The following is a 19420-nucleotide window of genomic DNA, read 5'->3' as shown; positions in this document are numbered from 1 at the left end:
ATAAAAATAACTAAATAAAATAAAGGTATTATGTCCAACTACAAATAAAAAATAAATATTAAAAAAAGAATATTTGCTAAATGAAAGAAAAATATTAGAAGACAAGATAAATTTTCCATTGAAGAAATTTTCAGTCTCATCATACCTTAGAAGTTTTAGAAACTGGTACTTTTTCTTGTTTTACACTTTTCATTTCATGAGGAGCATGGGAATTTTCTTTCAATCTCTGCACTGACATAAATTCATACTTCCTCTGCAACAGTACACATCCATGAATTAAAGAATGGTTGTATAAAAAGTAAACAAATCCAAATGTAATTATGTTAAAATACACTTGTGAGGAAGAGCAGACAACCTACCTGTAAGTTATCCAGACGAGCTTGAACTCTTTTAGCTTGAAGCTCCATCTTCCTGTTTTCTTCACTTACTTCATTTAACTAGGAAGGGAAAAGTTAGATATTTCAAATATAAAACTTTTCATATTAAAATATTTCTCAATCTGGTCTACTTCCCTAAATATTAATAGCATCTAGGAAAGTTTACTTCATTCTATTAAAAATTTGCAAGACTCCTAACATCTTAAAGGCACATATTGTAGTGAGAAATGTTTTTTCAAGTAAAACTTATATTGAACTACAACATATATATAAAGAAGTGTAAAAATCTTTTAAGTATGCAAGTACCATGAGTTATTCAGGTTATAACATGTATCTAATTAATGGGAAGAACTGATATCTTTACAACATTGAGTCTTTTTATCCATGAACATAATATATCCTTCAATTTATTTAGGTTTTATTTTTAATTTACTGTTTGTAGCTTTCAGCATAGTTGTCTTACACATCTTTCTTTAGATTTATTCCTGGGTAACCAATGATTTTTTTATGATACTACCTCTGGAATCTTTCAATAAATAACAATTAATACTTTATTGTTGCTGTTGGCATATAGAAATACACTTGATTTCTGTATGGTAATCTTACATCCAGAGTCTGCTAAATTTGCTTATTCATTCTGAGTTTGTCTATACACTCCTTTGGATACTTATGTATGTAAGTATATAATTATGTCATCTATGAATGACTATTTTTTTTTCCTTTCCAATCCTTTCTACCCTTTACTGAATCACAAGGATGTCATTAAAATGTTCGACAAGTGTCAACAGCAATCACCTTTATTTTGTTCTTATTTCAGAGAAAACTTTCAATAACTTACCATTGGGTATTATTTTATTGTAGGATTTTTTTTTTGTAGGTTCTCTGTGAGGACTTAAGAAATTTTCTTCTATTACTATTTGTTGTTACTGAATTTCATATCAATTGAAATTATCATATGATTTTTCTTCTCCTTTATTCAGATGTTAATTTTCAAGTGTTAAATCACCCATGTTTTCCTGAACTAAATACCATTTAGCTGTATTATTCTTACGTATGACTGGATTAAGTTTGCTAATTTAAATAATTTTTGCATGTATATTCTTAAGAGACTGGTCTGCATTTTTTCTTTCTTATAATGTCAAGATTTAGATTCAAGGCTATTCTGGGCTCAAAATTAATAATTAAGGGAGATTTCCCCTCTTCTTGTTCTAGGTTTAAGATAAATGATATTTCTTCCTTAAAAGCCAACCTTCAGGACTGGGGATATAGCTCAGTTGGTAGAGTGCTTATCTCACATGCACAAGGCCCTGGGTTCAATCCCCAGCACCACAAAAAAAAAAAAAAAGAGAGAGAGAGACTGGGGTTGTGGCTCAGTGGTAGAGAGATCACCTACCATGTATGAGGCCCTGGGTTCAATTCTCAGCACTGCATATAAATAAATTAAATAAAGATCCATTGACAACAACAAAAAGCCAAACTTCAGTTTAAGTTTTCCCCCTCTAACCACTTTTAAGATTATAAATTTTCTTTAAAATTTATCCTTGTCAGTAACAATTTCTTGAATCTTTCACCAGTTTTGAAAAATTCTTGGCTATTATATTTTCACATATTTGGCTTTTGCACTATTCTCTCTTTCTGGAATTCTCATATGTTAAAACTAATTATGTCCCACATATGTCTTTTCAAATTTTCTATTCTTTCTTCACCCAATTCTTTATTTTGAAGGCTTTTTGTGAAACTGTTCCAGTTCCTTAATCCTTCCTACTGCTGTGTCTCATCTATGAGGTGTATAACAGCAGTTAAATAATGAGTATTAAAGGCAGAAATAAGTGTCTAAAATTTAATTATTTCAAATTATCAGGGTTTTTCCTTTTGCTTGTTTTTTATCTAGTAATGTAGAACTACAAAAAATTTAAAACTTTAAAAAAATTTCAGAGTTGGGAAAAGTGGTACAAGCCTGTAATTCCAGCTACTCAGGAGGCTGAGGCAAGCTGATCATGAATTTGAGGCTAGTCTGGGAAACAGCAAGATCCTGTCTCAAAGAATAAAGAAAAAATTTTCAAATTGTCAAATATCTAACTTGCTTTCCCATACAGAAGAAAAGGATACAAGAACTTAAGACTACTTTATTATATTTGTAAGCATTTCAAAATAAAACTAACATAAATCTAATTAAAATTTTCTCTAGCTGAAATGTTCTAATATTGACTTATTTTTATATAGAAAATCAAATTTTTAGAAGGTCTTATTACCTAAAATATATTAAAATAGGTCTTATGCATGCCTGTAATCCCAGCAGTTTGGGAGGCTGAGACAGGAGGATGGCGAATTCAGACCCAGCCTCAGCAACAGTGAAGCGCTAAGCAATTCAGTTAGACTGTCTCTAAAAAAATACAAAATAGGGCTAGGGATGTGGCTCAGAGTGCCCCTGACTTCAATCCTGGGTACTAAAAAATAGGTCTTACCTGTTTTTTTAAATTATCATTCAATTCTTTCAATGCATCAAAAGATGACCTCAGTCTCTTGCTATCTTTATTCCTTTTCTTAAGAATTTCAGTTAAGTGTTCAACTTCTGCATCATGTTGCTAGGAAGGAAAAAAATCCAATCTAATAATTAGATAATGAACCCATATCACTAATGCTATTTAATATAAAAATTGTGTAATCAACCAAAGTAACAGCAAAACATCAAAAACATTTGTGAAAGACTCAAACATATTATCATACAAATTAAGTAGCAATAATCTATTTTTTGATTCTGCTAAGAAAAATGCACCCAAACTAAGTCATTAAAATATTTTCTTTTTCATACCAAGGAATAATAAAACAACAAAGGATTTATGATCTTTTCAAGAGACTAACAGGCAATTCATAGCTTTATAAATTAAAATGTAAGGTAACCTTAAGAAATACAAAAAATACTCCATAGATGAGAACAAACTAATTCTGTATTACCATATAGTGGTTAAAATTTTTTATGTCAATTTTACATTTCAAACAATGTTAAATACACAATAAAATTTCTTTGAGCCCCATTTCTTTCCTGAATCAGTTTCAGGAATGATAAAAATCAATTTCTCCTCTATAATGACATTTAAATAAGATAAAATGTTTCAGATTTAACATATAAATACTTACTCTCAATTTATTCATAAAACATCTAAACAAGCAGGCATCTAGAAGAAATCAAGAAACTAAATTTCCTTCTAAATAATTATATAAATATCATTAAAATAAACCAGTTTTCTTTATACTTAACAAGAATAGTAGACAAATCTAAAAAAGAGAATCAAGAATAAAATTAGTACGAAGAGATCTGAGAATTTAAGCATTCTTTCCTTAGCCCTATGAAAAAAATCCAATGTGAAAAAAATTAGTTTTATGTCATTTTATAACCATATTAAGTGATTCCTTAAATAACTTAGGATACAGTCATACACAGTTACTTTTAAAACTAGTTTAATATTTCTATAATCTAATTTTTCCACATCTAAAAGACATTAAAAAATACCATATGCCATGGCAGGATAAACCCACTACACTCTACTTCTCCTACTGATGTCAACAAAAAACCCAAGACAAAACACAGAAAGCAACTATCTGATGGCTGTGAAAAGTAAACGAGAGTAGGGAAAATTGAATAAACAATGTCTAAAAAGGGAAGTTTCCTGTTTTTTTGGATTTTTTTTTTCCTCTCAAACTTCTGCCCCAAAGTGGAACTCTGGATGGAAAGTGGAGCTTTCTACTTCCATAAGAGCTCTGAGATAAAGACAGTCTTTCCAGCAAAGAAACCAGGAAGAGGGGACCTTATGATCTGGAGAGTGGGGAGAATATGATAAAAGAAATATCAGAGCATCTTCTCTCTTTGGTGTATATGAAAATGTACAAATTGGGCTCATTTCTGAGTTGCCCAGACACAGGACAAACCAAGCACAGCAGGACAAAGGCTTGTAGAACTGAAGTAAGATTTTAAACTGTTGTCCAAGTCTCAGACTATCCTCTAAGTGGCATATACATAAGACAATTACGAAACAAAACTGCAAAGTCTCTGAAAACTAAACTGAAATGAGAAACACTGCCTGTAGAAGGTGAGAAAGAACTATGGCCTAATTTTACTGGATTGAATAAATGCTTTAAATAAACAATGTTCTCCAGAGGATTATAAAAGGCACAGAATCTATACAATATGTTTCAAATACAATCCAAAAGTCACTGGACATGCAAAGACCCAAAAATGTAATGAAGTTTCAAGAAAAAATATAATAAATGGATGCCAATCCTGAGATGACCCAGATGCTGGATTTTTAAGTATGTTCCATGAGGTAAATGTAAACTTGAAAGTGAATATAAAGACAGAAACTGTTATGAGAAAAAAAAATTTTTTAAGAAAATAGGGCTGGGGATGTGGCTCAAGCGGTAGCACGCTCGCCTGGCATGCGTGCGGCCCAGGTTCGATCCTCAGCACCACATACAAACAAAGATGTTGTGTCCGCCGAAAACTAAAAAAAATAAATAAACATTAAAAAAAAAAAAAAGAAAATAACTGGAAGTTTTAGAACTTCAGAATGTGAGAAATAAAAATTCACTAAATGGGCTTGATTTAGTCAGCTATTTCACTGCTGTGACCAGAAAACCCAATGAGAACAATTTTAGAGCTAATGTTTGTTTCAGAGGTCTCAGTCCATCATAGTTGACTGACTCCTTTGCTCTGGGCCTAAGCTAAGGCAGAACATCATGGTGGAAGGGAGTGGCAGAGGAAAGCAGCTCAGGACATGATCCCAGGAAGCAAAAAGAGAACAACCCCAACTACCTCCTTCCTCTAGCCACACCCTCCCTGTCTACAGTTACCACCCAGTTAAAAACTATCAATAGGGGATAGGGTTGTAGCTCAGCAGTAGGGCACTCGCCTCACACCTGCCAGGCCCTGGGTTCAATCCTCAGCATCACATAAAAATAAATAAGTGAAATAAAGGTATTGTGTCCAACTACAATTAAAAAAATAAATATTTTTAAAAAACTATCAATGGATTAATGCACTGATTAAGTTAAAGTTTCATAACCCTATCATTTCACCTCTAAACTTTCTTATATTGTCTCACACATGAGCTTTTGGGAGACACCTCCTATCTAAACCACAACAGTGTTCAATATCAACGTGGAGATGAAATAAGAAACAGTGAATTAAAAGACATATTAATAGAAATTATCCAGTCCAAAGAACACAAAAGGAAAAAAATGAAGAAAAGGGAAATCTTCCAGCTAGGAGTAAAAGGACTAGCATATGAATCTGGAGACACAGAGAAGAAGAGAAGACAATTGGAACATAAAAAATATTTGAAGAAATAGTTGTTGCAAATTTTCCAAATTTGGCAAAAAACATAAATTTACAAATTCAAGAAGCATAATAAACCACAAACTGGATAAAGTCAAAGAAAAGTATGCCAAGTTAATATAAATGAGCTGCTGCTAAAACCACAAGTTAAAGGAAAATAATTAAATACACATAATATTCTAGAAAAGGCAGAGGTTGCCAAAGGCTAAGGATGGGAAAAGGGATATTTATAAAGGAACATAATAAAACTTTCTTAATGTTGGAACTATATTTTATCTTGCGTATGGTGGCAATTACAAAATTATAAGCATTTTCAAAACTAATTAAAATGTACAATGAATGTTATTCTGTGTAAGTTACATGTACAAGAGGTAAGTTATATGACACCAAGAGATATTACTGTACATACTAATAATATCAAGCAAAGAAGTAAATTATACCAACTATATAAAATTCTTGCCAAAATTACTTAATCCAAATATCATTGTTAGGAAACAATCAGGCAAATCTAGGATGCAATATATTCTACAAGACTGCTGACCTGGACTCCAAAGAAAAGTCCCCCAAATAATAAAAATGGTAATGGTAAGTACTCTAGATTCAAAGAAATCTAAGACAATGAGTAGAGTTTGTTTAGTTCCTTGATTAGAAAACAAAACAAAAAAAGCAATAAAAGACATTTTTGGAGACAAAATAGGAAAGTGAACATGGATTATATATTAAATTATATTATTCAATTAGCATTAATTTTCTAATATATAATGATATACAGAAATGCACACATTCTTAAGACATACACACTAAAGTATTCAGGGATACTATATAATGATTTCTGCAAGTTACTTTCAAATAGTTCAAAAAATGAGGTGTGTGTGGATCTATGTGAGTGTGTATACAGCAGTGCATGTGTATGTGAGAAAAGGAGGGAGAAGGTGAAATGACAAATGTGACAAAATGTTAATAATCACAGAAGCTAAGGAGAAGTTATATTACTCTAAAAATTAAGATTTCACAAGTACCTCCTTTAGAATTTGAAATCTTGTAAGAACCTCTTCTTCGACACCTTTAATTTTACTCAAGGCATTTTCGTGTCTGAAAAGCAGTTGTTCTCTTTCAATTAAAAAACGTTCTCGCTTTTGAAGTTCTTCAGCAAAATTCTGTTGTGCTGCAGTTTCAGACTGTATCAAAATACCAGATTATAAATGAGTTTTAAAAGTACATTCACAAAATCTGCAAATTACATTTTTATTCACTGACATTGTGGTAGTTTTTGAAAACGCATTTGTATATAACTCTGGGGATTATAGTAGTTGCTAGACATGGTCCATTATTTTAACCATACCCTCTACTTCCCTACTTTATTGTCCTATCACCAAGGGCTAAGAGGTTTCCAGGCCTGGATTAACACATTGGCCATCTTCCATGTCCTGGATAACACAGATTAAAAACCATCAGGAGAAAAAATCACACACCACGTAAATTGGTGTTTTTGAGTTCATAAAATTCTTGCCAAAAGTACTTAATCCAAATATCATTGTTAGGAAACAATCAGGCAAATCTAGGATGCAATCAATCCTCTACTGAGTTACCAATGCTGTTCAGAACACTTGTTACATTTTCATGGTCAGCTCTTTATTCTCTGTTCTCCACTGTCTTAATTTTGAACACAATACCTTAGAACATGTGGATGGCCTGGTTTCTAAATTCACAGGGAAAACAGAAGAGAGCAGAAGGGAACATCAGTTTCATGCCCACAAAATATATATGCAAATGCTTCTCTTTCTCTTCTTTGCATAGATAGGTTCAGGATCTCACTGCCTTAAACCCTTTTGTGAAGATTGCTGATTATCTCTTAAGTATTTTCAATCTATTTCATTACATCTGAAATAAAATCTCTCTTGGCCCTACTCACATTCCCTCCCCAACCAAACTTTCTAAATCACTGTCTACATTTGCTGAACCTTCTTTACCTCCAAGTCACTCTTCAATTCATTTTTAATCTGGCTTCAGGCCACATTGCCCTACTAAAATGACTTACCTGTTACTAAATTTAAAGGTCACTTTTCAGTTCTTATTTAATTGAATCTCTCAGCGGCATGTTACATGATTATCTCTTCCCTTCAACTTAAAATATTCGCAATGGCTTGCATGATGCCATGTTCTCCTGGTTTTCTATCACCTAGTAGAAAAAGCTGGTCATGGCTTCTCAGTCTCCTTTGTAGGCTTCATGTCTCCACTGTCCTGTAACTACTATGGTTGCTCAGGATTTGGGTTTAAGTTATTTTTTCTTCTCATTCTTCACATTCTCTGCTTGATTACATCCATTCAATGGCTAAAATTACCATGTGTTCCCAACCTACAACTGTTAGTTGTTTGTCTCAAGTGCCAAACTCAAGCATTAAACAGCCTATTTAACATCTCCACCTATGCACTTTCAGGCAGCACAAAATAAGCATGTTCCAAACTGAATTCAGACCTCACAGAAATATAAAGCAAAATCACAATAAGATACAATAAAGAATGTTTTTCTCCAAAACAGAAAAATAAGTGATGGAAAGGATGTGGGAAAATGGAAGCCTTGTATACTGTTGGTGGAAATGTAAAACAGTCTGACAGTTCCTCAAAGAAGTTAAACACAGGTATCCTATGACTCAGCCATTCCACTATAGGTATACACCCCAAGAGAAATGGAGTACAAGTCCACACAAAACTTAAATACAAACCTGCACAGCAGCATTACTCATGACAGCCAAAAAGTGGAATCAACCCATATGTCCAGAAATTAATGAGTGAAATATGAAATGTGATATATCTATATAATGAAATACTATTAGGCAATAAAAAGCAGGTGCTAGGCAGCACTAAGGGGCACATGTAATTCTAGCTACTCAGGAGGCTGAGGCAAGAGGATTATAAATTCAAGGCCAACCTGGCAACTTACATGACCTTGCCTTGAAGTAAAAATGAACAAGATGGGAATGCTCAGTGATGCAACTCCCTTGGGTTCGATCCCCTAGTACTAAAAGGAAAAGGAAAAAAGCATGTGCTGATACATGGTATAACATGAATGAAATTTGAAATTATCATGCTAAGTAAAAGAAGTTAGTTATTTATAAAAGATCACATATTATAAGATTCCAGTAATATGAAAAGTCCAGAAGAGACAAATTTATAGAAACAGAAAGTAGATTAGTGGTTGCTTACGGCTGAAGGGATTTTGGAGGAAATAAGGAATGACTCTAATGGGTAGGGGTTTCTTTCTGAGATAATGAAATACTCTAAAATTGGTTATAGTGACAACAGTACAACTCTGTGAATATAATAAAAATAATTTAAGTATACACTAAAAAAATTAATGTTATAGGGGCTGAAGCTGTGGCTCAGTGGTAGAGCTCTTGCCTAGCATGTGTGAGGCACTGGGTTCGATTCTCAGCACCACGTATAAGTAAATGAATAAAATAAAGGTCTATACATCTAAAAAAATATTTTTTAAAAAATTAATGTTATAAATTAAAAAGAAAAAATCGAATCTTCTCCTCCTTCAGTCTTATATATAAGCCAAATGCAGCATGATTTATCCAACGTGCATTTTGCCCTTGACAAAATTTCTAACACATGTCCTAAATCCAAACAATTTCTAAGTCCTATTGAACTAATCTTTTAAATATCTCTAAAATCCAACCACTTCTTTGTATCCTCGAGGTCCCCATCCTAATCCAGGATACCTTCTGACTATTAACATTATGTTACACTAACTTCTTTAACCTCTTACTACCAGTGACATTTTAAACACTAACATATTTGGATGCGGACTCCCCCAAAGGCCCAGCGGTTAAAGGCTTGGTCCACAGAGTGGCACTAAGTGGGAGGTTGTAGAACCTTTAAAAAAAAGGTGGGTACTAAAGAAAGATCTTTAGGTCACTGTGTAAGTGCCACTGAAGGGGATGGTGTGTTCCTGGCTCCTTCTGTCTTTTGATTCCTGGCCATGAAGTGAGCAGTGGTTTTTGCCCCATGTTCCTGCCATGATGTGCTGCCTTACCAAAGACCCAAAGCAATGGCCAATTGATCATGGAATGAAATCTCTAAAACTGTGAGCCAAAATAAACTTTTTCCCTTTATAAGTTAATTATTTCTGATATTCTGTTTCAGTGAAGGAACGCTGACACAATAGATGACTCCCAAATTAGATAATCACCTCATATCTATTTTCTAATAGCCAGGCTATTGGTATTTTACTACCAAACCTGACTCATTGCTCTTCTCCCTGAAATTCATTCTTTCTCCATACCACACAAATCAGAAATGTGACAATCAACTTAGTCTTCCTATACTTCATCGAATTCATTATGCCAAGTCCAAACAATTTTGGCTCTACAATAAATCTTTAATTTATCCATTTGTATTCCCCTGCTACCACCCCAGTCCAAGTTACCCTTATCTCTCAGTTGGGCTCCTGCAGTAGAATGCTCTCTGGTTTCTCAAATTCTACTCCTGTCCGCCTCTAAGACATTTATGTAAGCATACATTAAATTTTGCTTTAAACATCTTCAGAGTTACCTACTACATTTTCTTTGAATAAATTCGTTAATTTACCATGCCTCAGAAACTTCTCATACTGGAATATCTCAGTGTAGAATCTAAATCTTTTACTCATTTTTCAGGATTTAACTTAAAAACCTTACCTCAGTCTCCTTCAATCTCAATCTTAATCTTCCCCAATCAGGTACTTACATTATACATTTATCATTTCTTCATTTAAGTTTATGAAATTATAGTTATATGGATACTTATGATTGCTTCTAATAAGCTACATGTAGCAAGAGGCAGATATATACAAACACATATTAGCAGGTACTCAAATATTTATTGAATAAATTAAATCAATAGAGTAACAAAAATATATATGCTTGGAGGCCACCAATTCCATTTCAAAACATCTCTGAGTCTATAAAATAGACAATGAGCAAAGCTTACCCTCCCAAGCTGAAAAAATTTATGGCCCTGAAATTAAACGGTGGCAGACATGATCAAGGAATATTGCCAGGATGAGGCCCTTTTAACAAATCTTGGAATGAATGTGTGGAGATGGCAACTAATGGGCAACAGAACAATATTGGAATGGTAAAAAATATTGTCAAGTTAGTAGCCTTGGAATGAGTATAATTAATGGCTGTTCAGAGAAATCTATGTCTCCTCTCCAAAGGGCCTGTTTTATACTATGCTGTAAAAATTGGATCATGTACATGATTGAACTTTTTGTAAAAAAAAAAAACAAAAAAAACTTTTTTAATAGTAAAAAAAAAAAAAAAGTATATGCTTAGTGACAACTCTAACACTACAAAGTAAACTTTAAAGGCAGACTAAAGATTAATAAAATCAGGGCTGGAGTTGTAGCTGAGTGGTAGAGTGCTTGCCTTGCATGCGTGAGGCCCTGGGTTCGGTCCCCAGCACCACATTAAAAAAAAAATGAACAAATAAAAACAAAGATATTGTGTCCATCTACAACTAAAGATAAAATTTTAAAACAGATTAATAAAATCAGACTACTCCCTTATATTTTACTTTTTTATTAAATATTTTTATCTTTATTGTTTACTATAGACCATAGATATATCCTTGCAACCCTGGTTATTTTTTATTCTATAGAGTATTATCGAAAGTCTTTCTACTGTCACTCCATTGATTAAAAGAAAAAAAAACAAAAAAACTATGAAACAGCTAGCCTCAGTTTTCACTATTTTATTTCCCAGACATGCAGCTAACTTCACAATCTGACAATCACTCCTTTCCAAACATCTCTCATCTCCTAATTCCTTATACCTGAAATGACCTTTCCATTTTTCTCCTCTCTAAATTCTTGAGATTCGGTCTTAGTCTCTAAATTTTTTCCTAGTCATTTAGGCTAAGAAAAACTTTTTCTGAAATGCTTCATTAATGCAACATGAATTAATTTAACAAAATGAACTGCTGGTTTTAAAATATATTTTTGGTATTTCAAGTGTATGTAATATGTATGTAAACTCTGTATTCTTTCTGTACTCTTAGTGGAAATTTGATAACTACATAAATTATATCCTTAGAAACAAACCCCAAAGATAAGATAAATTGCAAGGTTCAGAGATGCATTTTAGTGAGAGCTGACAAGGAAACTTTTTACTATGTAATATTTAAAACAATGAATCTAGAACACCTAATTCAAAAAGCACACTTTACCAGAAGATTTGTTTCTGAAGAATAGGATAGGAAAAGGATAAACATAAAACACAGAACAATCTGAAGTCTAAGACACATCCCTACAAATAAAAACACTTCTAATATTTTTCTTTCAGTCTCTACATTTTCTCCCTCAATAGTTCCTACAAATTGAGTTTTTTCCCTTCTGACCTTGCCTTAGCCCACATCTCTATAATAATTTAAATACCTTGTATTCAACTTTTATGAATACTTGGTGCTTAGAATATAAATATTTCTGAATTCTCAAGTCAGAATTTAAATCTTACCTGCAGTTTCAGATGTATTTGAAATAACTCATCATATATCTGATTTATTTGATGTGGAAGTAAAGTCTGCTTGTTTGACACGTTGGATTTTGGATAGCTTTTCAATGGAGAGTCACTGACATCACAATATTCAGTCCGAGGTTTTGATAAGGCCCTATCTGTTGGCAGGTCAACTGCCAAGTAAATAAAATTTTAATTATAAACTTTATTACAGTTCCAGTAATCTTCAGGAAAAATTATTTTAAGTATAAATTACAGTACTGTGAAAAAGTTTCAAGAGAGAGAAAGAATAATGTAGCAAATATAGTAAAATTGTAACATTTAGAAAATCTGGATTAAGAGTATACAGGAATTCTTTGTGTAACTTTTCTCTAAGTATGAAGTTATTTCAAATTTAATTATTTTAAAATGCAGGAAAACACTACCTATTAACTGCCCAGGAAATAGAACATCACGTCAGAAACTTACCACATTCCCTTCTCTTCCCTGTAACCAAACCAACAAGTCCAGTTAATTATTGCCTTATTTTTTTTTCTTTTTACTTCCTATCACTTATATCTAAAAAGTACTTATTTAGGAGGCAAAAAAAAAAAAAAAGACCCTCTACAGTGAAAATTATAAAATGCTTAAGAAATTGAAGACACCAGAAGATGAAGATAAAAAGACATCCCATGTTCATGAAACACAGTTAAAATGGCCAAACTATCAAAAGCAACTATAGATTCAATGCAATTCTCATCAAAATACCAATGACATTCTTCATAGAACTAGAAAAAAAAATCCTAAAATTCAGATGGAAGCATAAAAACCCCAAAGTTGCCAAAGCAATCCTGAGGAAAAAACAAAGAGCAAGGCTGGAGGCATCACGATACCTGATTTCAAATATACTAGATTATATTGTGATGGTAACAAAAAAATCATGGTATTGGCATAAAAAGAGATATAAAAACCAATGGAATTAGAGGACCTAGAAACAAACCCACACCTCTATAGCCATCTGAGATTTTCTACCAAGGAGCCAGAACACATGTTTGAAGGAAGATAGCCTCAACAAATGGTACTGGGAAAATTGGATATTCAAGTGTAGAAAACTGAAACTAGACCCCTATGTCTCACCCCATAAATAAATCAACTCAAAATTGACCCTAATAGCTCAGGAAATAATAGCAACAATTGACAAATGGGATTACATCAAATTTAAAAGTTTCTGCACAGCAAAAGAAAGAACAGAGTTAAAAGAGAGCCTACAGAATGGCAGAAAATATTTGCCAACTATTCAACTGACAGAGGATTAACATCCAGATTTACATAAAGACTCAAAAAAGTTTGGCCAGGGTTGTGGCTCAGTGGTAGAGAGCTTGCCTAGCATGTGTGAGGCACTGTGTTCGATCCCTGGCACCATATAAAAATAAACAAATAAAATAAAGGTATTGTGTCCATCTACAACTAAAAAAAAAAAAATTTAAAAAAGTCATCAACAAAAGAGCAAGTAATCCAATCAATAAACGGGGAAATAACCTGCACAGATACTTCTCAAAATCAAGTATAAAATGGCCAATAAATATGTGAAAAAGTGCTCAACATCTTTAGCCATCAGGGAAATGCAAATCAAAATTACATTGAGGGGCTGAGATTGTGGCTCAGTGGTAGAACGTTTGCCTAGCATGCACAGGGCCCTGTGTTCAATCCTCAGCACCACATAAAAATAAATGAATGGAATAAAGGTATTAAAAAAAAAAAAAAAAACTACATTGAGATTCCACACAACCCTAGTCAAAATGGCTAGTCAAAAAAACAAAAAGTAGGGTGGGGGTTGTAGCTCAGTGGTTGATTGCTTGCTCAGCATGTGTGAGGCCCTGGGTTCGATCCTCAGCACCACATAAAAATTAAACAAATAAATAAAACAAAGATACTACCATATACAACTAAAATATAACCATATACAACTAAAAAAATGTTTTTTAAAAAAAGTGGGGCTGGAATTGTAGCTCAGTGATAGAGCACTTGCCTAGCATGTATGAGGCACTGGGTTGGATTCTCAGCACCTTATATAAATAAATAAATAAACAAACAAACAAATAAATAAATAAATAAATAAATTCATTGAAAACAACAACAAAAAAATTAAAAAAAAAAAAAGAACAAATGCTGGCAAGAATGTGAAAAAGGAACACTTACACAATGTTGGTGAGAATGTAAATTAACACAGCCATTATGGAAAACAATATGGAGGTTCCTCAAAAATTAAAAACAGAATTACCATATGATGCAGCTATACAACCATTCCTGGCTATATTTCTGAAGGAAGTGAAGTCAGCATTCAAAAAAAAACATTTGCATACCTATTTTTATTGTGGCACTACTAATAATAGCCAAGTTATAGAATCAGCCTAGGTGCTGTCAACAGATGAATGGATCTTTAAATGTGACATATATACATATGGAATATTATTCAGCAATAAAAAAACATGTCATTTACAGGAAAGCAGATGGTACTGGAGTTTCTCATGTTAAGTGAAATAAGCCAGACTCAGAAAGATAAGTATCACATGTTTTCCCTCATACATGGAAACTGTTAGGAAAAAAAGGTAATCTGAAAGTACAGAAGGAATTTTAGGGAAGGGAAAGAAAACCAGAGAGCCAAAAACAGAGGAAAGTAAAAGAAAGCAGTTGGGAGGGTATACATGATTAAAACATGATATATGCATGTAAGTGAAACCCATTAATTTGTAAAATTAATGATTTAATATTTATAATAAAAGTTGTCTAAAGTAAAAGCAATTTTACCACATACCCACACACACAGTTCTTGTTTTGCCCAATTTCAATTATGTCTATAATAATTTCTATAAACTCCTCCTTTAAATACTAATAAGTTCTTTGAAATATATCCATGATGATTTCAGAATGATGGGTTCACAAACCTTCACTGCTTTATCCTATTTTATAAATACACGACAACTTTCTCCTATAGAGGGGTATTTGAGCTGCTCTGGCTATACAGATGCTACACAGTCATGCATCTGATACACGAGTTCATACAAAAGTTTTTCTGGGGAATATGGTTAGTAGTGTACACGTACTAGGCTATATGCACAGGTTCAACTTTACTACTGATGCCATTTTCTTCCAAAGTGGTTACATTAATTTACTCTCAAAAGCACTGGATGAGTAAGTTGCTCTTACTTCATATTCTTACCAACACTGTACCATTAGAATTTAACAATCTAACAATTAGAGCATAAAATGCTCTCTAGCAGTGGTTTTAACTTGCATTAGGTTAAAGGAGCCCACCTTTAAGGGAGGGTGCTTCCCACTAGAGTCTCCATTTTAGACAGATGCTGAATGAATTTTTAAGAAAATTTCACTATATTCAGTTCAGCAAACACACTAAAAGTAAAAAGACAAGTTCAGTGCTTTGCTTGCCTCTCTAAATACCTGATAATTTCTTACCTGAGCATTCCTTTCTTTTTTTGGTCAACTTTCATGTATATTCATTCACCTCTTAAAATAATTCAATCTATGTTTTTAGTAGGAAAACCCACCATATAATGAGACACACAAGTCTAAACTGAAGTAATTTTCTTTTTTTTTTTTTTTTTTTTTTTTGAAGTAATTTTCATTGTCTTCAAATACTGAGATCCATGTGACAAATGAGATGAAGGAGAGGGGAGAAAGGGGAAAATGAATGTGTATTGTGTGCAGACAAAATATTTGTAGGAAAAAAAGAGAGTATCAGCAATAGTGTGCTGGAACTCTTGCAGCCAAAAAGCAAAAGGCTTCATCACTGGTTGCCGCTTTCCATGAAATCCTGATAAAACTGAAGACAGATACATAGAGAACTGCTACTAGTTCAGTGTTGACTGAGGAAGCCATACTGTAAGTAATCGGTACTGTTTTCTCAAAATATTAGGGTTAGTCCAACACTACCACAATCATTTTCTTACTTTCTAACAAACACTAACATGAAAAAGAACTGAAGGCATCAGTCATAAAAGTATTCTGTTATTTACTTATCTTGAGAAGTTTTGAAAACACAAGCATACAACTGGAAAATAATGAAGTTCATGTTTCTCTTCTCTAGTTAATAACAAGCATAGTAACCATTTCAGGGCTTACAAAAATTCAGAACAGAGAAATACATAGATTCTTGAAAACCAGTGTTATTATTAAGAGGTAAGTTTTATATGTACTGACAAAATTACTATTTAAATTTTTTTTTTACCTTTTTCTATTTCTTTAAAAGACTGTTTGGTTATTTTGGAGGTTCTAACTCTATGATCATTCTCGATTACATCTTCTTCTGTTTCCCGATTATTCAAATCATGAAAAGAATCCAGTTCATCATCTAGGCTTTAAAAAAAATTCTATCACAGAAATCTGGAAGTTACTATAGCATTTGGGAGGAATAAAATTGTTTTAAATATAAGCAGCATAACAAATGAGAAAAATAAACATTTTTAAATGCAAAAAAATAAGCATGTAAAAGATAAAAATGTAAAAATTAACCATCATTGATTCTGATAACCCACTAAGCATCCTTCAATCTTTTCTATTCATTATATCTGTAGAATGCTCTAGAACTGCCAAATTCTTTCTGCTGATCCCCAATAATTCAGTGAGAAAGATACAACATGTATTGTTATCTATTTTAGGTAAAGAATTAAAGTTTACGATGAGGAAAGTTAAATAACTGACAGGTGACATAACTAATAAAGACTGAAACAGAACTAGAATCCCAGGTATTTCTCCAAAAAGATCATCTCAGACTAGAAATTTCTAGAACAGTGCTGTTCAAAAGGAATATAACACAAGACACATCAGTCATTTAAAATTTTCTGGTAGCACATTAAAAACATACAAAGAGGTAAACTTTAGCAATACATTCTCAGTATAATTACAATGTTACCACTTCAACATAAAACCAATATAAAAGCCAGGCATGGTGGCACACACCTGTAATCCCAGCAGCTAGGGAGGCTGAGACAGGAAGATCACGAGTTCACTAGTTTAAAGCCAGCCTCAGCAACTTCCCAAGGCCCTAAGCAACTCAGTGAGACCCTGTCTCTAAAGAAAACACAAAATAGGGCTGGGGATGTGGCTCAGTGGTTAAGTACCCCTGAGTTAAATCCCTGGTACCTCCCCCCCAAAAAAAATCAATATAAAAATTATTATGAAGACACTTTACTTTCTTTTATCCATGCTAAGTCTTTGAAATCCAATGTGTATTTTAAACTTAAAACATCTCAATTCAGACCAGCCCCATTTTTCAAATTCTTAACAGCTACATGCAGTCTGTAGCTACTGTGCTGGACAGCATACTTCTACACTAGATTATAGACAGAGACTGTGAAAAGGTCAAATGGTGGGAAAACCTTCATAATTCAAAACCTTCAAATTATAATTTGGAATTATATCCAGGTCACTTATATAAACAAAAATGGTTAAAGTATCAGTTAAACATAAGAAAATAATTTCTATGAAGTCATAATTATTACTTTAAAGTAATTTCTACTTTTCTTCCTACATTCAGTCTACCTCAAGTTAGGTAGACTAATCAATTATTATTATTATTATTATTATCAATTATTATCTCTAATCAATTATTTTGTGAATGACAAACAAAACAGTAATAACAATAATGATCACAGTTAATGTTTGAGTATTTTACTATGTATCCAGCAATGTTCAAAGTGCTTTAAATGAATCAACTCATTTAATTAGAAAAAGAGGCAATTCATTTAAAATATTCAACCTTCCAAATATGGTTGTTAATAACATGTTAAGCACAATTGTTTATTTCAACATTTTATTTTGCATATGCACACACCTTTATAGTTTTACATTATTTTGAAATGTTTTACCTTCTTGATAATCACATTCTTCTACCATGAATTATAATCATTAAATGTTCAATTTAAACATTCATTTCACTTTATCTCCTTTATAGAACTGTAACCCTGTTTTGCACAGTACTGTATCATACGTTTCTAGTTACTACATCCCCTTCAATCTCTCTCAACTACTTCATATACAGTACTTAACATACTACTGGAGCTAAAACAGATACTGGGTTGAGTGTAACTACCCCAAAATCCTATACTGAAGTGTTTTTCTGAGTTCCTTTTTTAAAGAAAAGAGCACAGTTTTCATTTAGGTCCTGGATGAATACACACATAAGTAATTTTTTATCTTTTAAATTAGGCAAATAATTTACTTTCCATTATGACATCAGGTGTCTATGCTTTAATAAGAAATTCTCAGTAAAAATTAATAAATTAGTCTCTTCAAATATTCAGTGGGCCTCAGACCACTTATTCATTCCCCCCAAGGAAGAACAAACACATGAACAATCTGTCCTTTTCCCTTTCTCAAATTCCTTGAAGTACTGAGTGAAAAATAACAGAATTCTGAATACTTTACCAATTCACATTTAAGTGCTTGAATGAACCGCAAAAAGATGTTGTACAATGTTTTCTTTCATCAGAATAACATTTCAAGGAACCAACTTTATCTCCAGAGGAGTAGATATCCAAATCATCTGTCAATATAAAAGATATACTAATTATCTAATCCTAGCCTCCTAAAATAAGACTCCATCCACCAAATGCTTTCTTATTTGTATGTCTCCTTAATGCAAGCTTTATAGATAACTGGAATCAAGGGACTCCTGAAGATGGCATATTAGAGGCACTGAGGGTTTCCCTATTGCTCGATGAGACTGAACCAAAATGAAAGGTGTGCAGCTGCATGTTGAAGTAGGGGGCCACAGAAAAGCATTGGAGTGCAACTATAGAGAGCCAGTGATCAGGTGAAACCCCAAAATATTGTGTTTCAGAATAAAAAGAGACCTAGGATCTATACAAAAAGCTAGCAAGAGAAAAAAGATTCCCTGTACTTTGCAGGAGATCCATCAATGCCACAATGAGGAGCCATCTTCAGATGGGTCCCACTGTCTGAGTTTATTGCTTGGGAGATCAGAAACCCCTGCATTTTTTATATCCCCAAGACCCAATTTCCTCTTCTCTTCTCTATTCCAGCAGCTGTCCAGTGAGAGTCAGTTTGGGCTCAGGGAAATGACTGCTGAGGACTCTAGGCAATGGGAAACCGAAGACACTTCTACTTAAAATGCATGGTTGGGTCTCTGTGAAAAAGAGACAGTAGTTGTGTGTGGATTTACAAGAAGGCTGGGTTCAGGAGCACAGTGGCTT

At 33.0% G+C, this 19420-nt stretch overlaps 1 protein-coding gene across 7 annotated transcripts in view; it reads right to left on the bottom strand.

The window, feature by feature from the left end:
- Nucleotides 1–19420, bottom strand: part of Ccdc138 (coiled-coil domain containing 138) — a 75910-nt gene that overhangs the window by 47427 nt on the left and 9063 nt on the right. For 5 of the 7 annotated variants that reach the window (XM_046420257.2, XM_046420259.2, XM_046420261.2 and 2 more), the window contains exons 3-9: nt 18633–18750; nt 16435–16562; nt 12210–12382; nt 6729–6887; nt 2843–2962; nt 360–437; nt 146–253 (exon numbers count right to left, since the gene is read on the bottom strand). In XM_046420257.2, coding sequence (XP_046276213.1) covers nt 146–253; nt 360–437; nt 2843–2962; nt 6729–6887; nt 12210–12382; nt 16435–16562; nt 18633–18750 — 884 coding nt within the window. The remainder of the gene's footprint in view (nt 1–145; nt 254–359; nt 438–2842; nt 2963–6728; nt 6888–12209; nt 12383–16434; nt 16563–18632; nt 18751–19420) is intronic. The other 2 variants (XM_046420262.2, XM_046420260.2) reach the window with 2 other exon arrangements.

Source organism: Marmota monax, unplaced genomic scaffold (assembly GCF_021218885.2).
Source record: "Marmota monax isolate L192 unplaced genomic scaffold, Marmota_monax_Labrador192_F-V1.1 WCK01_AAM20220418_F8-fsc00204, whole genome shotgun sequence".
Taxonomy (NCBI): Eukaryota; Metazoa; Chordata; class Mammalia; order Rodentia; family Sciuridae; genus Marmota; species Marmota monax.
Note: the sequence above shows the minus strand (reverse complement) of the source record. Positions and strands in the feature narration are given on the sequence as shown.